We start from the raw sequence: 23,840 nt of genomic DNA on the forward strand, positions 1-23,840 counted from the left end.
ATGCAGCAGAAAAGCTCTCCATCTTAGAGAAGTGGGGTGACTGTGAAAGTAGCTCACTTTGAGATTTATTACATTACTGAGGGAAAAGGAAAGGCATTAACATTTCCTAAGTACCTACTGTGGGCCAGACCCTGTCCTAAATTCTCTCCGTCCTTTCCCAAAGCCCTATGAGGTGAGTGTCATTATCTGCATTTGATAGGTGAGAAGAATAAGGTTCAGAAAGTTGAAATAGCTGCTCAAGCTCACAGGGCTGGTAAGTAAAGGGACCAGGATTTGAACCAGGTCTGTCCAGTTTCAAGTCCTTTGCTCACTCATCCTGTTTCCTCCCAAGGCAGAGGCTGGGACTTACCATCTACATTTGGGGCTGCATCAGAGGCCTTGTCATAGATCACACCGTGGGGCAAAATACTGTAGACCTTGTCGGCTTTGTTAGCAAAGGTCACTAACAGAGTATCACCCACCTCTGCCTTGATGATGGGACCTGAGAAATATTAAGAGAAGGAGGGATAAGGGGATGAAAAGAGAGAAGTGGATAGGAGCAGGAGAAGAGTCATTCCATGTTAGGTGTGCATGTCCTACTAAAACATTTCCCCTGTTCAAAACATGACAGATGGTTTCACTGTACCAAGAATTCCAAGGTGGGCTTCTGCCTCAGAGAGTCTTTTTCTTCGAGTAAAAGTTGCATCAACATACTCTATATACTGAGCCTTCCAATATTTTCCTCCTATTCTGTTGTCCCCTTGTGTGAAGTAGAGCTCAGAGTCACTGTGGAAAGAATAGGAAGTTGGCTGAGATTACACCTCTGCATATCCACCAAGTGCCTTAATTATGGAGCTTTACTGTATTGCCTTTAGCCCATTTATCCACCCACATCTCCAGAAAAGATAGCACAGTCTTCAACAAAGTTCCCAGGAATAGTCAACCAGCCTTAAAAGTCTTCAGAAGCTGTTTGATGCTCAAGCTCATTTCTCTCTTAGCCATTGTACTTTCTTCCCCAGAGGTCCAGCAACTGAAGAAGGCACAGGCAAACTCCTTAATTACCAATATTGGAGTCCCAGAATGGTGTCCTACAAAGTAACAAAGAGCTAACTGGTTTCTTTGCAGAATAAGCATCCCTCTATCTCTTGCTGATGTCAATATGAATAGACTCTGCATATAGTATGCTCTGATATCTGGCATGATTAAGGAATGGAGTGTCTAGTTAATCAAATAATTTTATCAGTGGAGTTACCATGCAAACTATATACATGAAATACCAAATTTCAAAGTTGTGAAATACGATAATATAACTTCCAATTAGTACTATCTCTATTCTATTTCTGTCAGTGGTGCCATCACTCTTGCAGACGTGCAGGCTTTGTCTTCTTTTTCTGCCTCATCTCCTTATCTTGTTCATCCTGACTTTGTAACCTTTTATTTTGCACCCTTCCTTTTCTTCACCTTCATTTCTTCATCTTTTCCTTTCCTTCCTTCCCATGGTCACAACCCCAGTACGTGCATGTCCTCCTCACCTTGTGCTTGGACCATTATATAAACCTCCTAACTGTGCACACAGCATCCTCTATCTCACATTGGCTCACTCTTTTTTTCTTTTTTTTACCTTTTTTTAAAATCGCATTTTATTTTTTTTGAATTTTTTATACAGCAGGTTCTTATTAGCTATCTATTTTATGCATTTTAGTGTATATATGTCAATCCCAATCTCCCAGTTCATCCCACCCCACTCCCCCGCAGCTCTCCCCCCTTGGTGTCCATACATTCAGTTTTTTTCTCAGCATACACACTACTACTACATTAATCTTCAAAATAGTAATTTTTATTGTCATTTTACCTGCTCCAAAATCTTCAGTTGCTTCCAATTGCCAATTGCCAATCAAGTAAAGTTCAAGTGATTGGAGGACCTCTGCAATGGATATCCAGTTTACCCCAATTCTCTCTGCATTGCTCTATGTAAGTGCCCGTTCCCCATGCAAATCCCCCACACCAGTCATTCACTCTCTGATCTAATCACTCTGCTTTATGGCAGATGCTTTGCATTAACCCCTGCATCTAAAATTTCCCTCTCTTTACAATTCACTTATATAAATTCTACCATTCTTGAAGACCCTACTTAAGTTCCACTTCCTCTGTGAAGTCTTTCTGGTTATCGTAGCTCTCTCTGAATGGGCAGAGAACTCACCGTCTGGACAACTCACCTAAATCTTATTTGTAACTTGCAAAATCACTTCTCTTCTCCTGTGCATTCAGCTTCTTTCTCTACCTGAGATTGGGAACATTGTTTTAGACCTCCCTGCATCCCTTATGTCACTTAGTACATTGTGCTGTCACATATTACATTAAATATTGATTGAATATAGCTTAATATTTCATATTTTATAAGGAGCTTCTGAATTCTGGAAGGCTTCTAAGAAATAATTTTCAATGTTAATTTTCATTATTTTGTTTATGGAGAAATACTGGTTAATAGAGAATGTTCGTATCAAAGACTTTTTCATATATGGTCCACACAAATTCTTTAGGCAAGCCTCAAGTGCATTGGTTTGGTGGAAGAATGAATGAATGAATTAAATTTACAATGAAAGAAACAAAGGGTATCTTATTGACCACAAAGACAATTTTTAAAACACTCCCTCAAACATTAAAAGGATTATAGGATAGATTCTTGCTGGGGATGCGGGCCTGGACGGCCATGGGAAGCCAGGATACAGCATTACATTTAGTCTTCATGTCTCCATAGGCTCTTCTTGGCTGTGACAATTTCTCATACTTTCCTCATTTTTGATGACCTTGACAATGTTGAGGATTACTGCCCTGTTCTAAAGCCTCAGAGTCTTCTGCTTCAGTTGGCAGAAAGGGAAAGAGACAGTGGAGGAGCCACTTCAGATTCATAAAAACCACAGCTTAGAGGAAGTAATATCTTGGAAATTTTTGAATATTAAATAATACATGCTACTGGATTGTAAGCGAAAGAGTGAATTTAAAGAAAAACCTTGGGGGGCTTCCCTGGTGGCGTAGTGGTTAGGAATCCGCCTGCCAATGCAGGGGACACGGGTTCGAGCCCTGGTCCGGGAAGATCCCACATGCCGTGGGGCAACTGGGCCCGTGAGCCACAACTACTGAGCCTGCGCATCTGGAGCCTGTGCTCCACCAACAAGAGAGGCCGCGACAGTGAGGGGCCCGTGCACCACGATGAAGAGTGGCCCCCACTCACCACAACTAGAGAAAGCCCTTGCACAGAAATGAAGACCCAACACAGCCAAAAATAAATAAATAAAAAATAAATAAATTTATTTAAAAAAAAAGAAAAACCTTGGGGGAGACCTTCAAGATGGCAGAGGAGTAAGATGTGGAGATCACCTTCCTCCCCACAAATATATCAGAAACACCTACATGTGGAACAACTCCTACAGAACACCTACTGAATGCTGGCATAAGACCTCAGACTTCCCAAAAGGGTATTGGTTCTCCAGCCGGGTGTCAGGCCTGTGCCTCTGAGATGGGAGAGCTGAGTTCGGGACATTGGTCCACCAGAGACCTCCTGGTTCCATGTAATATCAAATGGCAAAAGCTCTCCCATAGATCTTCATCTCAACGCTAAGACCCAGCTACACTCAATGACCAGCAAGCTACAATGCTGGACATCCTATGCCAAACAACTAGCAAGACAGGAACACAACCACACCCACTAGAAGAAAGGCTGCCTAAAATCATAATAAGGTCACAGACATCCCAAAACACACCACTGGACGTGGTCCTGCCCACCAGAAAGACAAGATCCAGCCTCATCTTCCAGAACACAGGCACTAGTCCCCTCCACCAGGAAGCCTACACAACCCACTGAACCAACTTTAGCCACTGGGAGCAGACACCAAAAACAACAGGAACTATGAACCTGCAGCCTGCAAAAAGGAGACCCCAAACACAGTAAGTCAAGCAAAATGAGAAGACAGAGAAAATCACAGCAGGTAAAGGAGCAAGGTAAAAACCCACCAGACCAAACAAATGAAGAGGAAATAGGCAGTCTACCTGAAAAAGAATTCAGAGTAATGATAGTAAAGATGATCCAAAATCTTGGAAATAGAAAGGAGAAAATACAAGAAATGTTTAACGAGGACCTAGAAAAACTAAAGAGCAAACAAACAATGATGAACAACACAATAAATGAAATTAAAATTCTCTAGAAGGAATCAATAGCAGAATAACTGAGGCAGAAGAACGGATAAGTGACCTGGAAGATAAAATAGTGGAAATACTACTGCAGAGCAGAATAAAGAGAAAAGAATGAAAAGAATTGAAGACAGTTTCAGAGACCTCTGGGACAACATTAAATGCACCAACATTCGAATTATAGGGGTCCCAGAAGAAGAAGAGAAAAGAAAGGGACTCAGAAAATATTTGAACAGATTATAGTTGAAAACTTCCCTAATATGGGAAAGAAAATAGTTAATCAAGTCCAGGAAGCACAAAGAGTCCCGTACAGGATAATCCAAGGAGAAACATGCCAAGACACATATTAATCAAACTATCAAAAATTAAATACAAAGAAAAAATATTAAAAGCAGCAAGGGAAAAACAACAAATAACATACAAGAGAATCCCCATAAGGTCAACAGCTGATCTTTCAGCAGAAACACTGCAAGCCAGAAGGGAGTGGCAGGACATATTTAAAGTGATGAAAGGGAAAAATCTACAACCAAGATTACTCTTCCCAGCAAGGATCTCATCTAGATTCGATGGAGAAATTACAAACTTTACAGACAAGCAAAAGCTAAGAGAATTCAGCACCACCAAACCAGCTTTATAACAAATGCTAAAGGAACTTCTCTAGGCAGGAAACACAAGAGAAGGAAAAGATCTACAATAACAAACCCAAAACAATTAAGAAAATGGTAATAGGAACATGCATATCGATGACTACCTTAAATGTAAATGGATTAACTGCTCCAACCAAAAGACATAGACTGGCTGAACTGATACAAAAACAAGACCTGTATACATGCTGTCTACAAGAGACCCAATTCAGACCTAGGGGCACATACAAAGTGAAAGTGAGGGGATAGAAAAAGATATTCCATGCAAATGGAAATCAAAAGAAAGCTGGAATAGCAATTTTCATATCAGACAAAATAGACTTTAAAATAAAGACTATTACAAGAGACAAAGAAGGACACTAGATAATGATCAAGGGATCAATCCAAGAAGAGGATATAACAATTCTAAATATTTATGCACCCAACATAGGAGCACCTCAATACATAAGGCAAAGGCTAGCAGCCATAAAAGGGGAAATCAACAGTAACACAATCATTGTAGGGGACTTTAATACCCCACTTTCACCAATGGACAGATCATCCAAAATGAAAATAAAGAAGGAAACACAGCTTTAAATGATACATTAAACAAGATGGACTTAATTGATATTTATAGGACATTCCATGCAAAAACAACAGAATACACCTTCTTCTCAAGTACTCCTGGAACATTCTCCAGGATAGATCATATCTTGGGTCACAAATCAAACCTTGGTAAATTTAATAAAATTGAAATCGTATCAGGTATCTTTTCTGGCCACAATGCTATGAAACTAAATATCAATTACAGGAAAAAATCTGTAAAACATACAAATACATGGAGGTTAAACAATACACTACTTAATAACGAAGAGATCACTGAAGAAATCAAAAAATACCTAGAAAAGAAGACAATGAAAATACGAAGACCCAAAATCTATGGGATGCAGCAAAAGCAGTTCTAAGAGGGAAGTCTATAGCAATACAATCCTACCTCAAGAAACAAGAAACATCTCAAATAAACAACCTAACATTACATATAAAGCAATTAGAGAAAGAAGAACAGAAAAACCCCAAAGTTAGCAGAAGGGAAGAAATCATAAAGATCAGATCAGAAATAAATGAAAAAGAAATGAAGGAAACAATAGCAAAGATCAATAAAACTAAAAGCTGGTTCTTTAAGAAGATAAACAAAATTGATAAACCATTAACCAGACTCATCAAGAAAAAAAGGGAGAAGACTCAGATCAATAGAATTAGAAATGAAAAAGGAGAAGTAACAAGTGACACTGCAGAAATACAAAGGATCATGAGAGATTACTACAAGCAACTATATGCCAATAAAATGGACAACCTGGAAGAAATGAACAAATTCTTAGAAGAGCATAACCTTCTGAGACTGAACCAGGAAGAAATAGAAAATATAAACAAACCCATCACAAGCACTGAAATTGAAACTATCATTAAAAATCTTCCAACAAACAAAAGCCCAGGACCAGATGGCTTCACAGGCAAATTCTATCAAACATTTAGAGAAGAGCTAACACCTATCCTTCTCAAACTCTTCCAAAATATAGGAAAGGGAGGAATACTCCGAAACTCATTCTACGAGGCCACCATCAGCCTGATACCAAAACCAGACAAAGATCTCACAAAGAAAGAAAACTACAGGCCAATATCACTGATATGAACATACATGCAAAAATCCTCAACAAAATACTAGCACACAGAATCCAAAAGCACATTAAAAGGATTATACACCATGATCAAGTGGGGTTTATATCAGAAATGCAAGGATTCTTCAATATATGCGAATCAATCAATGTGATACACCATATTAACAAACTGAAGGATAAAAACCGTATGATCATCTCCGTAGATGCAGAACAAGCTTTTGACAAAATTCAACACGCATTTATGATAAAAACCCTCCAGAAAGTAGGCATAGAGGGAACTTACCTCAACATAATAAAGGCCATATATGACAAACCCACAGCCAACATCCTCCTCAATGGTGAAAAACTGAAACCATTTCCACTAAGATCAGGAACAAGACAAGGTTGCCCACTCTCACCACTATTATAGTTTTGGAAGTTTTAGCCACAGCAATCAGAGAAGAAAAAGAAATAAAAGGAATCCAAATTGCAAAAGAAGAAGTAAAGCTGTCACCCTTTGCAGATCACATGATACTATACATAGAGAATCCTAAAGATGCTACCAGAAAACTACTAGAGCTAATCAATGAATTTGGTAAAGTAGCAGGATACAAAATTAATGCACAGAAATTTCTTGCATTCCTACACACTAATGATGAAAAATCTGAAAGAGAAATTAAGGAAACACTCCCATTTACCATTGTAACAAAAAGAATATAATACCTAGGAATAAACCTACTGAAGGAGACAAAAGACCTGTATGCAGAAAACCGTAAGACACTGATGAAAGAAATTAAAGATGATACAAACAGATGGAGAGATATACCATTTTCTTAGATTAGAAGAATCAACATTGTGAAAATGACTCTACTACTCAAAGCAATCTAGAGATTCAAGGCAATCCCTATCAAGCTACCAATGGTGTTTTTCACAGAACTAGAACAAAAAATTTCACAATTTGTATGGAAACACAAAAGACCCCAAATAGCCAAAGCAATCTTGAGAAAGAAAAATGGAGTTGGAGGAATCAGGCTCCCTGACTTCAGACTATACTACAAAGCTACAGTAATCAAGACAGTATGGTACTGGCACAAAAACAGAAATATACATCAATGGAACAGGATAGAAAGCCCAGAGATAAACCATGCACATCTGGTCACCTTATTTTTGATGAAGGAGGCATAAACATACAGTGGAGAGAAGACAGTGTCTTCAATAAGTGGTGCTGGGAAAACTGGACAGCTAGCTACATGTAAAAGAATGAAATTAGAACACTCCCTAACACCATACACAAAAATAAACTCAAAATGAATTAAAGACCTAAATGTAAGGCCAGACACTCTAAAACTCTTAGAGGAAAACATAGGCAGAACACTATGACATAAATCACAGCAAGATCCTTTTTGACCCTCCTCCTAGAGAAATGGAAATTTAAAAAAAAATAAACAAATGGGACCTCATGGAACTTAAAAAGTTTTACACAGCAAAGGAAACCATAAACAAGATGAAAAGGCAATCCTCAGAATGGGATAAAACATTTGCAAATGAAGCAACTGACAAGTGATTAATCTCCAAAATTTACAAGCAGCTCATGCAGCTCAATATCCAAAAAACAAACTACCCAATCAAAAATGGGCAGAAGACCTAAATAGACATTCCTCCAAGGAAGATATACAGAGAGCCAACAAACACGTGAAAGAATGCTCAACATCACTAGTCATTAGAGAAATGCAAATCAAAACTACAATTAAGTATCATCTCACACCGGTCAGAATGGCCATCATCAAAAAATCTACAAATAATAAATGCTGGAGAGGGTGTGGAGAAAAGGGAACCCTCTTGCATCGTGGGTGGGAATGTAAATTGATACAGCCACTATGGAGAACAGTATGGAGGTTCCTTCAAAAACTAAAAATAGAACTACCATACGACCCAGCAATCCCACTACTGGGCATATACCCTGAGAAAACCATAATTCCAAAAGAGTCATGTACGACAGTGTCCATTGCAGCTCTATTTACAATAGTTAGGACATGGAAGCAACCTATGTGTCCATCGACAGATGAATGGATAAAGATGTGGCTCATATATACAATGGAATATTACTGAGCCATAAAAAGAAAGGAAACTGAGTTATTTGTAGTGAGGTGGGTGGACTTAGAGTCTGTCATACAGAGTGAAGTAAGTCAGAAAGAGAAAAACAAATACCGTATGCTAACACATATATATGGAATCTGAAAAAAACGGTTATGGAGAACCTAGGGGCAGGACAAGAGTAAAGATGCAGATGTAGAGAATGGACTTGAGGACACTGGGAGGGGAAAGGGTAAGCTGGTTCAAAGTGAGAGACTGGCATGGACTTATATATACTAGCAAAAGTAAAATAGATAGCTAGTGGGAAGCAGCCGCATAGCACAGGGAGGTCAGCTCCGTGCTTTGTGACCACCTAGAGGGGTGGGATAGGGAGGGTGGGAGGGAGATGCAAGAGGGAGTGGATATGGGGATATATGTATATGTATAGCGGATTCACTTTGTTATAAAGCAGAAACTGACACACCACTCTAAAGCAATTATATTCCAATAAAGATGTTTAAAAAAAGGATTATAAGATAATAGCAATACTTGTTGGTATCACACTGTACATTTTATAATGCTTTCACAGACATATTTGCATATGATTCTGCAATAAGAAGTCACAGGAGTCTACATCCACTTAATGAATTGTTAGATTCAATTTGAAAAAATACTATATGCTGCAGGAGCCCAGAGAAAATTATTCAGGTGTCAGGGGAGGCTTTTCTTAAGAGGTGACATTAGAGTTAGAGTTTGAAGGGAAAAATGGCATTATACTGGACAGGGAGAAAGAGGAATTCTGGGTAGAGGGGGCTTAACTTATATCAGGCTGTTCTTGAGCCAAAAAGGTTAACCTTCCTTGACTAGTTCATCTCCATTGAAAGAGAGTCCTGCTGGATCTTCCCTGGTGGTCCAGTAGTTAAGACCCTGTGTTTCCATGCAGGAGGCGCCGGTTGGATCCCTGGTCAGGGAACTAAGATCCCACATGCCACGTGGTGGCCAAAACAAAACAAAACAAAACAAAACAAAACAAAAAGAGAGAGTCCTGCTATATTCCCTTTTCAAAACTGTCTGCTTCATATGTACAAGCACCTTACTCTCTTCTCTGTCAGCTTAGTATTTCTCATGACATGTAACGCTGCAGCTTGCACATAGTAGATGCTCATAAAATGTTTGATGAATGAATGAATCTAGGGCTTTGATTTAGCCAGCAAATCACGAAGCAATAAATACTCCTCCATTTCTCAGCTGTACACATTACAGGGCTCAGAGCTCCTTAAGTGATGCCATTATGCTATCTATGCAGTATGTACTCATAAGAGCAGTGCCTGGACTACAAATGAGATCACAGCGAAAAGCCTAATAGATGCCTCTCTTATGAGAGGCTTAGAAACACCAACAAGGAGAGCTTACCTGCCAGAGGCATTTAGGGGAAGACCACTGAATTTGTTATAGCCTTGAGGACCATAATCCCAAAGAATTTTTTCAGCTGCTATAAAGTAGCGCCTCTGTTGACCCTTCATCTTGGGATGAAAAATACCACTTTTGCAGTTACCAACATTGTATTGCCCCAGCATGCCAGCTGCAGAAGAGAGGAAAGCCATGAGCCAAGGTATAAATGCTCCAAAAGAAATCATACAGGAGAAGAATGATAGATTTGACTTCATGAACATTTAAAACTTTTGTACGGAAAACAGGACCATAAACAAAGTTAAAAGTAAAAAATAAACAGTGGGTAGGGGGATATTTTAGCACATATGACAAAAGATTAATATGTAAATACCTTTGATAAATAAGAAAGAAAAAAGTAAATATCCCAATAGAAAATGGGCAAGGGACATTTACAGGTTATTCACAGAAGAAATACTACTGACCCATGAACAAATGAAGAAAAAAGAAAAGTTCAACCTTAATAGTAATCAAGTGATACTGTTGTTCATTTATGAGATTGGTAAAGACTAGAAAGACTAGTAATTCTCAGTGTTGTCAGATGAACCGGGAAAAGGGAATGCTCACACACTATGAGAGAAGAGTAACAATTTCTAAAGGGGAATTCGGCACTATATGTCCATAGCTTAAAAAAAATTAAACTCTTCAACCCAGGAATTCTAAATCTAGTAGTTTTCCCAAGGAAATGTCAGACAAAGTACAAACATTTCTATAAATTGATGTTTATGAGTGTTTAGCAAAAAATAGGGAAAATATATGTGTTAATAAAGACTGTTGGTTAAGTAAATTGTAATCTCCTTACAAAGGACGCTGGAAGGATTAACAATGATGTAGTAGATCTATATTCACTGACATATAAATTTATTTCTGGTATATTAACAAGTGGAAAAAGTAAGCTACAGGGCAATATTAATAGATTGGTTTCATTTTATATATAATATAAGTATTTATATATTAAGGTCTAGAAAATAGGAAGGATATACATCAAAATGCGACACCATTATCTCTAGAGGTAATCACTAATTTTAAAATTGAATTATACGTATCTTCTAATTTTTAAACATTTTTTTCTGAGGGTATGGACAATTTAGGAAACACTGTATTTCAGTAACGTATTCCAGCTTATGTCCACAACTACTGGCCGCGTTTAGCAATCTTACTAATCTCAAATGGCTGCTAATGCCTTGATTAGTTTCTTCTCAGATTTAGGGATCGTGTGTGGAGAACACTTACAATTTACCCTTTTAGGGAGTTTCAGGTATACCACACAGTATTGTTGACTGTAGTCACCATGGGGTATATTAGATCTCCAGAACCCATTCATCTTGCATAACTGAAACTCGGTATTCTTTGAGCTCTCAAGTGTTTTCACCACCACAGCAACAAAAATGTTTAACTACGTGAGGTAATAGATATATTAATTAGCTTGAGTGTAAGGTAATCACACCTTGCAAGTATATCAAAACATCAAGTTGTACCTCTTAAATATATACAATTCCTATTTGTCAATTATACCTCAATAAAGCTGGGAGTAGGAGCAGGGAAGAGTAGTAACTTTGTCTTGTTCATCTTTGTCTTCCCAGGAGAGTGTCTTATACATATTAACTGAGCAGCTCAACATTTGCTGAATTGAATTTAACTGGAATAACCCAGTGGACAAATGTGAGGTTTGCTTAAGGTTGATGGGAACAAAAATGTGTAATGAAAGCAGCCCTGAAGAGCTGCATCCCTGACCTCATAGTGACTGTGTGTAGTTAGTCACTATCCAAGTTGAATCACACATTATTTCTTCTATGTTTATCCCATTGACACATTTTCTTTTTATATTCTTGTTTTTACCATGTTAGGCCAAACTTTTAATATGTCATAACTCTAATGTTACCAATGCTTCTTAACTGGCATCCAGTAGCCAGAGTCTCTCCACTGTGTCCTTTCTGCACACAGACATCATATTTATCTTCCTAAACCACTGCACTGATTATGTCACTAGTGTGCCTAAGGATCTAGAAGGACTTACTCTTGCCTTCTAGACAATCCTTAGTCTTGCCATTCAAAGACGCTTGCCTGGGGCCCAATCTGCCTCTCTAAGGCTTCTCCTTCATCACTCCTCTGACATGAGCCTAAGGTCCAGCTAAGTAAAGACCTATTCCCAAGGAACCTGAACCAAATCATTCAACAGGTATTTGTCAACAAATGTTTATCATTCATCTTTCATAGGATTTTGTACCTATCATTGCATTGTGTCTCAATATAAGGAAGAATGTTCTCACAGAGCAGCCCAGAGATGAAACAAGCTGCTACAATTATTAGGTTGGGATTAACATATACACACTACTTTATATAAAATAGGTAATCAACAAGGACCTACTGTATAGCACAGGGAACTATACTCAATACTCTGTAATAACCTATATAGGAAAAGAATCTGAAAAATAATAGATATAAGAATATGTATAACTTACTTTGCTGTACACCTGAAACTAACACAACATTGTAAATCAAATATACTCCAGTATAAAATAAAATAAAAATTTTAAAAAGAGATGTCCAAAAGAGAATTCAAGAATTGGATGGGGGATTGGTCCAGATTATCTATAAATTCCTTTTCAGTGCTAAAAATTTATTATTCTATTTACAATTGCCCATGTGTTTTTCCCAGTTCATGTTGCTTCCTTTGCCTGGAAAGCCTTTTTCCCCTTCTTCATCTATCAAATTCCTAACCTTTCTAGGCTCAGATTAGGGACCACCTCCTCAGGAAGCCTCTCTGCTCCAGCAAAGTGATAAAGCACTCAAAGAGCACATATCATTCTGCCTCAAGTTTTATTCATTTTGTAAATGTCTAACTATATTTAACTACTAGATTCCAGGTTCATAGAAGGTCTTATCATTTCTTTCAATCACCTCTTACCTGGTTCATAGGGATGTGATTAATAAATATCTGTTGATAAGATGCCAAATAGGCATTATACATTTTCCTAATTTAATAGTTAATTAAATATAATTTAATTAGAAAAAAATTAAAATTATAAAAAAATAAAAAATTAGGAATATAATTCCTAATTTCCTAATTTAATATTTAATTAAATATAACACGTACGAGAATCTATCCAACAGCAGGCACTGAATGAGCACCATTGATTGTGTGGTTTAATTGTACCATTGTAAGCACCTCTACACTCGTCTCTGTCCTTTTTACCTTGAAAGTGATCACTGACTTGGCAGGTTATCATCCACTTCCCAGGATTCTCAACTATCATTTCTGTTGTCAGGAAGGTGGCTGGGAAGAGGTTGACGACATCAGTCCGATGGCCTCTGCTGATGAAGGTGTTACCATAAAAATAGATGGAATGGATGTCTATCTCATTCCCCATCCCAAATAGGTGCCAGGACACCGATTCACCAACACACATATCAGGCTCGGGGAAGTTTCCAAAGAGGTATCCATTGAGCGCTGAAAAACAGAAACACTAGTGGAAGAGATTCCCCTGCAGAGGCGAGCAGATCCAGAAGAAATGGTAACACATGCTCTAGCACAGTTGAAAATTAGCACAGATTATTGCTTGTAATGTTTTTGTGCAGAAAGGCATGGTTTCTTTGGTAAAATACAGTCCCAGAAAGGAATGAAAAGCATTAGTCTTTTCAAGAGAAAAGCACTCAGTAAAAGTGATCAGCAACATGAAAACAGCCTTCGAGCTGTTATGTGAACACAATGAGATCAGGAGCAAACAAAAGCACTGTTCATACTTCCAGGACAGCTTGGCCACCTCTTACCTCCATCTCTATTTACATATTTACCTTCCCCACCAGATCTGTTCCTTGTAATTAGAAACCCTGTCTTACCTCACAGCGGGAAAGCTGACACACAGTAGCTACTTAAATGACAAAAGCATGCAGCAAGAAGAGAAGGAAAAGAACTGATTAGAAGGGACTTAGGAGACAGGTTACTTTTTTGCCATTTCTCCCATCCCCATCCCCTGCCTCTTTAACCACCAATTTGTTCTCTGGATCTATGAACTTGGTTTTGGGGGTTTTGTTTGTTTGTTTGCTTAGATTCCACATGTAAAAGAGGTCTTAGAATATTTGCCTTCCGTGCCTGACTTATTTCACTTAGCATAATGCCCTAAAAGTCCACCATGCTGTTGCAAATGGTGAGATTTCATTCTTTTTTATGACTGAATAATATTCTATTATTATATACCACAATTTCTTTACCCATTCATCCATCAAGGGACACTTAGGCTGTTTCCATATATTGGCTATTGTAAATAATGCTGCAATGAACATGGGGGGTGCATATATCTTTTTGAATTAGTGTTTTCATTTTCTTCAGATAAATACCCAGGAGCAGAATTGCTGGATCATATGGTAGGTTTATTTTTAGTTTTTTTAAGGAAATTCCATACTGTTTTTCATAGTGGTTGTACCAATTTACACTTGTTATTTCTTGTCTTTTTGATAATAGCCATTCTAACAGGTATGAGGTGATATCTCGTGGGGCTTTTTTGTTTGTTTTTAATATTTATTTATTTATTTGGCTGTGCCAGGTCTTAGTGGCAGCATGTGGGATCTTTTTTTTTTTTTTTTTTAGTTGCAGCATGCATGTGGGATCTAGTTCCCTGACCAGGGATCAAACCCCGGCCCCCTGCATTGGGAGCTCGGAGTCTTAACCACTGGACTACAGGGAAGTCCCTCTCATGTGGTTTTGATTTGCATTTCCTGATGAGTAATGATGTTGAGCATCTTTTCACATACCTATTGGCCATCTGTATTTCTTCTTTAGAAAAATATCTATTCAGATCTTCTGCTCATTTTTTTAAAATAAGATTGTTTGGCTTTTTGCTATTGATTTGTATGAGTTCTTTATATATTTGGATATTAGTTTCTTATCAGATATACAATTTACAAATATTTTCTCCCATTCAGTCGGTTGTCTTTTCATTTCGTTGATGGTTTCCTTTGCTGTGCAGAAGTTTTTGGTTTGATGTAGTCCCACTTGTTTATTTTTGCTTTTGTTGCTTTCGCTTTTGGTGTCAGATTTTAAAAATCATTACCAAGACCTATGTCAAGAAGCTCACCACCTATGTTTTCTTCTAGGAGTTCTATAATTTCAGATCTTATATTCAAGTCTTTAATCCAATTTGAGTTAATATTTGTGTATGTGTGTAAGACAGTGGTCCAGCTTCATTCTTTTGTATATGGCTGTTCAATTTTCCCAACACCATTTATTGAAGAGACTGTCCTTTTCCTCCTGCATATTCTTACGTGGGTTTATTTCAGGGCTCTCTATTCTGTTCCATTGATCTCTGTGTCTGTTTTTATGCCAATATCATACTGTGTTAATTACTATGGTTTTGTAATATCATTTAAAATCAAGGAGCACGATACCTCCAGCTTTGTTCTTTCTCAAGATTGCTTTGGCTATTCAGGGTTTTTTGTGGTTCCATACAAATTTTTGGATTGTTCTATTTCTGTAAAAAATACCATTGGGATTTTAATAGAGATTGCATTGTGTCTATAGATTGCTTTGGGTAGTACGAACATTTTAACAATATTAATTCATTCAATCCATGGACACAGAATATCTTTCCATTTATTTGTGTCTTCTTAAATTTTTTTTATTAATGTCATAGGGGCTTCCCTGGTGGCGCAGTGGTTGGGAGTCTGCCTGCCAACGCAGGGGACACGGGTTCATGCCCCGGTCCGGGAAGATCCCACATGCCGCGGAGCAGCTAGGCCCGTGAGCCACAACTACTGAGCCTGCGCGTCTGGAGCCTGTGCTCCGCAACAAGAGAGGCCGCGACAGTGAGAGGCCCGCGCACCGCGATGAAGAGTGGCCCCCACTCTCCGCAGCTGGAGAAAGCCCTCGCACAGAAACGAAGACCCAACACAGCCAAAAATAAATAAATAAATAAATTTATTAATGTCATAGTTTTCAATATATGTTTTTTTCACCTCCTTGGTTAAATTTATTCCTAGGTATTTTATTCCTTTTGAGGCAGTTGTAAGTGAGATTGTTTTCTTAACTTCTCTTTCTGATGATTCATTATTAGTGTAAAGAACTGCAACAGATTTTTGTGTATTGATTTAATATCCCTCAAATTTACTTAACTTATTCGTTCTAACAGTTTTTTTGGAGGCTTTAGGGTTTTCTATGTATAGTATCATGTCATCTGCAAATAGTGACAGTTACTTCTTCCTTTCGGATTTGGATGAATTTATTTCTTTTCCTTCCCTAATTGCTCTGGCTTCGACTTCCAATGCTATGTTGAATAAAAGTGGCAACAGTGCACATCCTTCTCTTGTTCCTGATATTAGAGGATTAACTTTCAGCTTTTCACCATTGAGTATCACGTTAGCTGTGGGCTTGTCATATATGGTCTTTATTATGTTGAGGTATGTTCCCTTTATACTCTCTTTGTTAAGAGTTTTTATTATAAATGGATGTTGAGTTTTGTCAAATGCTTTCTGTGTGTCTATTGTGATGATCATATGAATTTTATCTTTCATTTTGTTACTGTGGTATATCACTTTAATGGATTTGTGGAAGTTGAACCATACTTTCATGGTTAAAATCCCATGGATTAATAAATCCCACTTAATCACAGTGTATGAACCTTTTAATGTATTGTTGAATTTGGCTTGCTGATACTTTGTTGAGGACTTTTGCATCTGTGTTCATCAGGAATATTGGCCTGTATTTTTTCTTTTTCTGTGTGGCATCCTTGTCCGCTTTTGGTATCAGCACAATGCTGGTTTCATAAAACATGTTTGGAAGAGTTTCTCCCTCTTCTATTTTTTGGAAGATTTTGAGAAGAATTGGTATTAATTCTTCTTTGAATGTTTGGTGGAATTAACCAGTGAAGCCATCTGTTTCCTGGACTTTTGTTTGTTGGAAGGTTTTTGATTACTGATTCAATCTCCTTGCTAGTATCAGTCTGTTCAGATTCTATTTCATCCTGATTCAGTCTTGGTAGGTTGTATGGTTCTTATCCATTTCTTATAGGTTATCCAATTTGTTGGCATATACTTGTTCATAGTAGTCTCTTATGATCCTTCTTATTTCTGTGGTATCAGTTATAATATCTCATCTTTCATCTCTGATTTTATTTATTTGAGACCTTTTTCTTTTTCTTAGTGAGTCTAGTTGAAGGTTTGTTAATTTTGTTTATCTTCTCAAAGAACCAGATCTTAGTTTTATTGATGTTTTTTATTGTCTTTTTAGTATCTATTTCACTTATTTCTGCTCTAATCTTTGTTATTTCCTTCCTTCTAGTAACTTTGGGCTTAATTTGTTTTTTTCTAGTTCTTTGAGGTGTAAAGTTAGGTTGCTTACTTGAAACTTTTTTTGTTTCTTGAGGTAGGCATTTATCACTATGAACTTCCCTCTTAGAACTGCTTTTGCTGCATCCCATAAATTTTGATATATTACATTTCCATTTTCATTTGTTTCAAGTTTTAAAAAAATTTCTCTTTTGATTTCTTCTTCAATATGTTGGTTGTTCAGTAACATGCTGTTTAATCTCCACATGTTTGTGAATTTTCCAGTTTTCTTCATGTAATTAATTTCTAGTTTCATATCATTGTGGTCAGAAAAGATGCTTGATATAATTTCAATCCTCTTAAATTTATTAAGACTTGTTTTATGGCCTAACATATCTATCTTGGAAAATGTTCCATGTGCACTTGAGAAGAATGTGTATCCTGTTGTTTTTGGATGGAATGTTCTATAAGTATCTGTTAAGTCCATCTAATCTAACATATTGTTTAAGGCTAAAGTTTCCTAACTGATTTTCTTTCTGGATACCTACATTGATATAAGTGGGGTATTAAAGTACTTTACTGTTATTGTATTGCAGTCTATTTCTCCCTTTATGTTTGTTAATATTTGCTTTATATATTTAAGCGCTCCTGTGTTGGGTGCACAAATATTTTAAATGTTATATCTTCTTGTTGGATTGACCATTATGTAACACCCTTCTTATTATAGTCTTTGTTTTAAACTCAATTTAAAGTCTGATATAAGTGTAGCTACTCCAACTTTCTTTTGGTTTCCATTTGCATGGAATAGTTTTTTCCATCCCTTCAGTGTCAGTCTATGTGTGTCCTTACAACTAAAGTGTGTCTCTTGTATCTAGTATATAGATGGGTTTTGGTTTTTTTGTTTTTGTTTTTTAATCCATTCAGCCCCTTTATGTCTTTTGAATGGAGAATTTAGTCCATTTACATTTAAAGTTATTATTGATAAGTATGTGCTTATTTCCATTTTGTTAATTGCTGTCAGTTTTTGTAGTTCCTCTCTGTTCCTTTCTTCTTCTCTTGCTCTCTTTCTTTGTGTTAGGTTCTGAGAGGTATTATGTTTCATCACTTTCTTATTATTCTCATTACGAAGTTATAAATCTTGGAAAACTAGGTTTAATATTTCTGTGTGTTCTGTATCCCATGTAGCGCCAAATACACAAAAGGCAGTCGGTATGTATTTGATAACATGAGAGGCACTCACCGTGCATTTTGTTACTCCTCTGGAAAACAGCATCTTCTTTGTCAACTGAATCAGGGTCAGTGCAGAAATGTCTGATATTTTCCTCAAGGTACCAGCTTTGATTCTCATCCACAATAGCAAACATTATAACAAACTCTTGATCCACATCGGTCCTTGTCCCTGAATATTTATGCAGGATACCTATCAGGCACATTCAAAAGAGTAAGAAAAAATTCAAAGTGGACAAAATCAAGATGAGCTTTTCTTCCTGCCAATGGTATCAGATAATTTTGAAAGACCTACATGTACAAGAGTAACCCACAACATAAAATCAGTGAAAGGCTTTGATGGAAATGATAAAACCATAGAAAACTCATAAAACAGAAATCTTCACAACCACAGACTTGGAAACCTGGCTGTCCTTAAAGGAAATATACTATATTGACAGAGCACAGATACACTAAATCAATTAATAAGGAATAAAATAGCAAAGAGATTATGTGGGTGAAATAATAAAGCAAAAGCATTCCTGGTCATTTGCCTACATTTTACACTTTCCTATGTGTGGTGTCAGTGTGTATTTTTTTAAAGCATGTAAGTTTCAGAAGGCTATGATTTTTTTAGGCAGAAGCCTGAATTATTGTCCCTGTTATGGATCTTCCATGTTAGAAAAATTTCTTTAATCTTACAGAAAGTTTGGAAGAAGAGGCACACTCTGTGTGAAGCAAGGGAGGTAGGCAAGACAAGACCTGAAGACTATGTACACTTTTCAACACACCTGGGATTAGGCTCCTAGGGACAGAGAGGGTGGGGAAGAGACGTCTTACCCTCTTTGCACACCAGCAGTGGGCCAATTAGCCCAGAGCAGATGTCCTTAGGAGCATCAATGTGCGAATGGTACACCCAGGTCAGGCAATTTGCATCTGCTGGGGCAGGAGCATATTCTTCTCTCACTGGCCAGACATAGGTATAGTTTTTGCCAGGAGGAACATTGTCATCATCCTTGTTCCTTCCAGATGTTCTATCTGGGTACAGGGCTCCTTCCAAGAAAATATAAAACATAGTTAAAATGCAGAGATCACACACTATAGTGGAAAGAGCTAGAGCTTTGAAATCAAACACACATGAATTAAAATTTATTTGCTATGGGACTTGAGGCTAGTTACTTAAATTCTCCCTGCCTTGGTTTTCTACCAGTAAAGCTGGAATGTTTATATCTACCCCCACAGAGATGTAAGAACTACATGAGGCAGTGTATATGAAGTGTCCTGCACAGAGCCAGATGTTTAAGAAATATTTATGAAGATCCCTTCTGACAGGCCTCCTGTACCAATCAGGAAGACTTCAATCTACTTCACTTAACATCAACTGAAGAAGGAAAGGAGAAGCAGCAGAAGAAATAACAAACACTTCTTGGGCACTTACTACACATTCAGCACCTAAATTTGAGACCTGAGAGATTTTGGGTCTCATGAAAAAGATCTGCTGACCTCAAAGCTAAGCAGGTATAGAGGTGACCACTCAGCAGCCAGGCTTAAAAATAAAAACAAGGAAAAAAAAGAGCAGAAACCTTAGTGGCCAACACACTATAAGGAATACAGATTTCACAGGTTTAACCCGGACAAGTTACTAAACAAAAAAGCAAGTAACATAAACAAACTTGGATGATGGAGGGATCAGAATCCAGAATCCAAAGTTGCTACAGTATATTCTCAATAATTATCAGTTTTCAAGAAGAAAAACAACAGCCACAACAAAATGGGACATGCAAAGAACTAAGAAAGTGTGATCCATACTCAAGGAAAAAAAGCAGCCAATAGAAACTACCTCTAAGTGCTTCTAGGTGTTGAATTCAGCAGATAAAGACTTTAAAGCAGCTATTATAAATATATTCAAGCAACTGAAAGAAACTGTGTTTAAATAATTAAAGGAAAGTAGGACAAATTATTCAACAAATAGAGAATCTCAATAAGGAGATAAAATTTATACATTAAAAAAAAGAACCAAGTTGGAGTTTTCACATTGAAACATACAATAAATGAAATAAAATATTCACTAGATGGGCTTGGCAACACATTCAAGATGGCAAAAGAATCAGTGAACTTGAAGAGACATTGACAGAATTATCCTATCTGAAAAAGAGAGGGTTAAAAAAAAAAGATTGAAGAAAATAAACAGAAACTCAGAGACCTATGGGACTAAATCAAGTATATTAACATGTGCGTAATGTAGTCTTCCAAAGGAGAGGAGAAAGAAATGGGGGCAGAAAAAAATATTTGAAGAAATAATTGCAGAAATTTTTACCAAATTTGATGAAAAACATTAACTTACACATCAAAGGAGCACAACAAACCACAAGTAGAATAAATACAAAGAATTCATACACAAATATATTGTTGTCAAGCTGTTGGGGAAGAAAACAAGGCAAAGAGAAAGGATCACATACTAGGGAGCCCCAACCTGATTAACAGTTGACTTCCCATTTAAATATTTGATATGAGAAGACAGTGGGATGACATACTAAAAGTGCTAGAGGAAAAATACCAACCAAGAATACTACATCCAGCAAAACTAGCCTTCAAAAAAATAAGGCAAAATAAAGATCCTCTAGATAAGCAAAAATAAGTGAGTTTGTTGCTAGCAGACCTGTCTTACAAGCAATACTAAAAGAGTCTTTCAGACTAAAAGGAAATAACACCAGAGAACGTGAATCCACAGAAAGAAGTGAAAAGCACCAAAAATAGGAAAAATGGGAGTTAATATAAAAGATTCTATAAATATATTTTTCCTTTTTTATCCTAACTTCTTTAAAATTCATAAGATAATATACAGTTCCAAGTATAACATCACATTGTTGGGTTTACAGAGGGAGAGATGTAATGACAATATAACAGTAATAGCACAAAAGAGCTGGATGAGAATGATGCTCTGTTGGAGTAAAACTTTTATATATTTCCAGAATTAAGTAGGTAAAAAATATGAAGTATATTGTGATATGTTAAAATGCATATTACTATCCATAGGCCAACCAATAAGAAAAGAAAAAAGAACTCAAAATAAATAGTTGAAAAATCAACAGAGAAATATAAATAGTAGATTTTAAAATATTGTTTTACACCAAAGAAGACAGTAAAGGAAGAACAGGGGAATAAAAAAGACAGAATGCATATAGAAAATAATTAGCAAAATAAGTGTAGCTCAAACCAATCAATAATTACATTAAATGTGAATGGTCTAAACACTCCAATCAATATGCAGAGACTGTCAAATTGGACAAAGAAGTAACATCCAACTATATGCAGTCTATATTTTAGATTCAAAAACACAAATAGATTGAAAGCAAAAGAATGCAAATAGCAACAATATGAGAGCTGAAGTGGCTCTCAATAACAGACAAACTAGATTTTAAGACAAGAAATGTATATAGAGACAAAGATAGATATTTCATAATGATAAAAGAGTCAATATATCAGGAAGATAAAACAATTATAAAGGTATTCATACCTAACAAGAGTCTCAAAACACATAAAGCAAAAACTGACATAACTGAAAGGAGAAATACACAACTCAACAGTAATTGTTAGAGATTTCAATACCCTTCTCTAAATAACTGGTAGAAAAACTAGGAAGAAAATCAGCAAGGATATAGAAGACTTCAACAATGCTGTCAAACAACTCAACCTAACTGATACCTATAGAACATTCCACCCAATGACTGCAGAATACACTTATTTACAAGGGCACACGGAACATTCTTCAGGATAGAAAATAAGCTACACATAAAATAAATCTCAATAATTTAAAAGGAATGATACTTCCATCCAAAAACTACAGAATATTCTGCTCAAGTGCGCATGGAACATTCTCCAGGATAGAGCACATCTTGGGTCACAAATCAAGCCTCGGTAAATTTAAGAAAATTAAAATCACATCAAGCATCTTTTCCAACCACAATGCTATGAGACTAGATATCAATTACAGGAAAAAACTAAAAAATACAAACACATGGAGGCTAAACAATATGCTACTAGACAACCAAGAGATCACTGAAGAAATCAAAGAGGAAATTTAAAAATACTTAGAAAAAAATGTAATGAAAACACGACAACCCAAAACCTATGAGATGCAGCAAAAGCAGTTCTAAGAGGGTAGTTTATAGCAATACAATCCTACCTCAAGAAAAAAGAAAAATCTCAAATAAACAGCCTAACCTTACACCTAAAGCAAGTAGAGAAAGAACAAAAATCCCCAAAGTTAGCAGAAGGAAAGAAAATAAAAATCAGATCAGAAAAAAAGGAAAAAGAAATGAAAGCAACAATAGCAAAGATCAACAAAACTAAAAGCTGGTTCTTTGAGAAAATAAACAAAATTCATAAACCATTAGCCAGACTCATCAAGAAAAAAAGGAAAAGACTCAAATCAACAGAATTAGAAATTAAAGAAGAGCAGTAACAACTGACACTGCAGAATTACAAAGGATCATGAGAGACTACTACAAGCAACTATATGCCGATAAAATGGACAACCTGGAAAAAATGGACAAATTCTTAGAGAAGTACAGCCTTCCAAGACTGAACCAGGAAGAAATAGAAAACATGAACAGACCAATCACAAGCACTGAGATTGAAACTGTGATTAAAAATCTTCCAACAAACAAAAGCCCAGGGCCAGATGGCTTCACAGGCGAATTCTATCAAACATTTAGAGAAGAGTTAACACCTATCATTCCAGACTCTTCCAAAATATAGGAGAGGGATGAACACTCCCAAACTCATTCTACGAGGTCACCATCACCCTGACACCAAAACCAAAGATGTCACAAAAAAGAAAACTACAGGCCAATATCATTGATGAACATAGATGCAAAAATCCTCAACAAAATACTAGCAAACAGAATCCAACAGCACATTAAAAGGATCATACACCATGATCAAGTGGGGTTTATCCCAGGAATGCAAGAATTCTTCAATATACGCAAATCAATGTGATACACCATATTAACCAATTGAAGGATAAAAACCATATGATGGTCTCAATAGATGCAGAAAAAGCTTTTGACAAAATTCAACACCCATTTATGATAAATGGGTGGGCATAGAGGGAACCTACCTCAACATAATAAAAGCCATATATGACAAACCCACAGCCAACATCACTCTCAATGGTGAAAAACTGAAAGCATTTCCTCTAATATCAGGGACAAGACAAGGATATCCACTCTCACCACTGTTATTCAACATAGTTTTGGAAGTTTTAGCCACAGCAATCAGAGAAGAAAAGGAAATAAAAGGAAACCAAATCAGAAAAGAAGAAGTAAACCTATCACTGATGCAGATGACATGATACTATACATAGAGAATCCTAAAAATGCTACCAGAAAGCTACTAGAGCTAA

General features: G+C 36.7%; 1 protein-coding gene across 1 annotated transcript in view; it reads right to left on the bottom strand.

The window, feature by feature from the left end:
• HEPHL1 (hephaestin like 1) overlaps positions 1–23,840 on the bottom strand; it is a 108,916-nt gene that overhangs the window by 53,112 nt on the left and 31,964 nt on the right. The window contains exons 3-8 of the mRNA XM_082409877.1: positions 19,274–19,486; positions 18,468–18,647; positions 13,164–13,418; positions 9,932–10,100; positions 626–765; positions 350–481 (exon numbers count right to left, since the gene is read on the bottom strand). Coding sequence (XP_082266003.1) covers positions 350–481; positions 626–765; positions 9,932–10,100; positions 13,164–13,418; positions 18,468–18,647; positions 19,274–19,486 — 1,089 coding nt within the window. The remainder of the gene's footprint in view (positions 1–349; positions 482–625; positions 766–9,931; positions 10,101–13,163; positions 13,419–18,467; positions 18,648–19,273; positions 19,487–23,840) is intronic.

Source organism: Balaenoptera physalus (genome assembly GCF_965194825.1).
Source record: "Balaenoptera physalus genome assembly, chromosome: 10".
Lineage (NCBI taxonomy): Eukaryota > Metazoa > Chordata > Mammalia > Artiodactyla > Balaenopteridae > Balaenoptera > Balaenoptera physalus.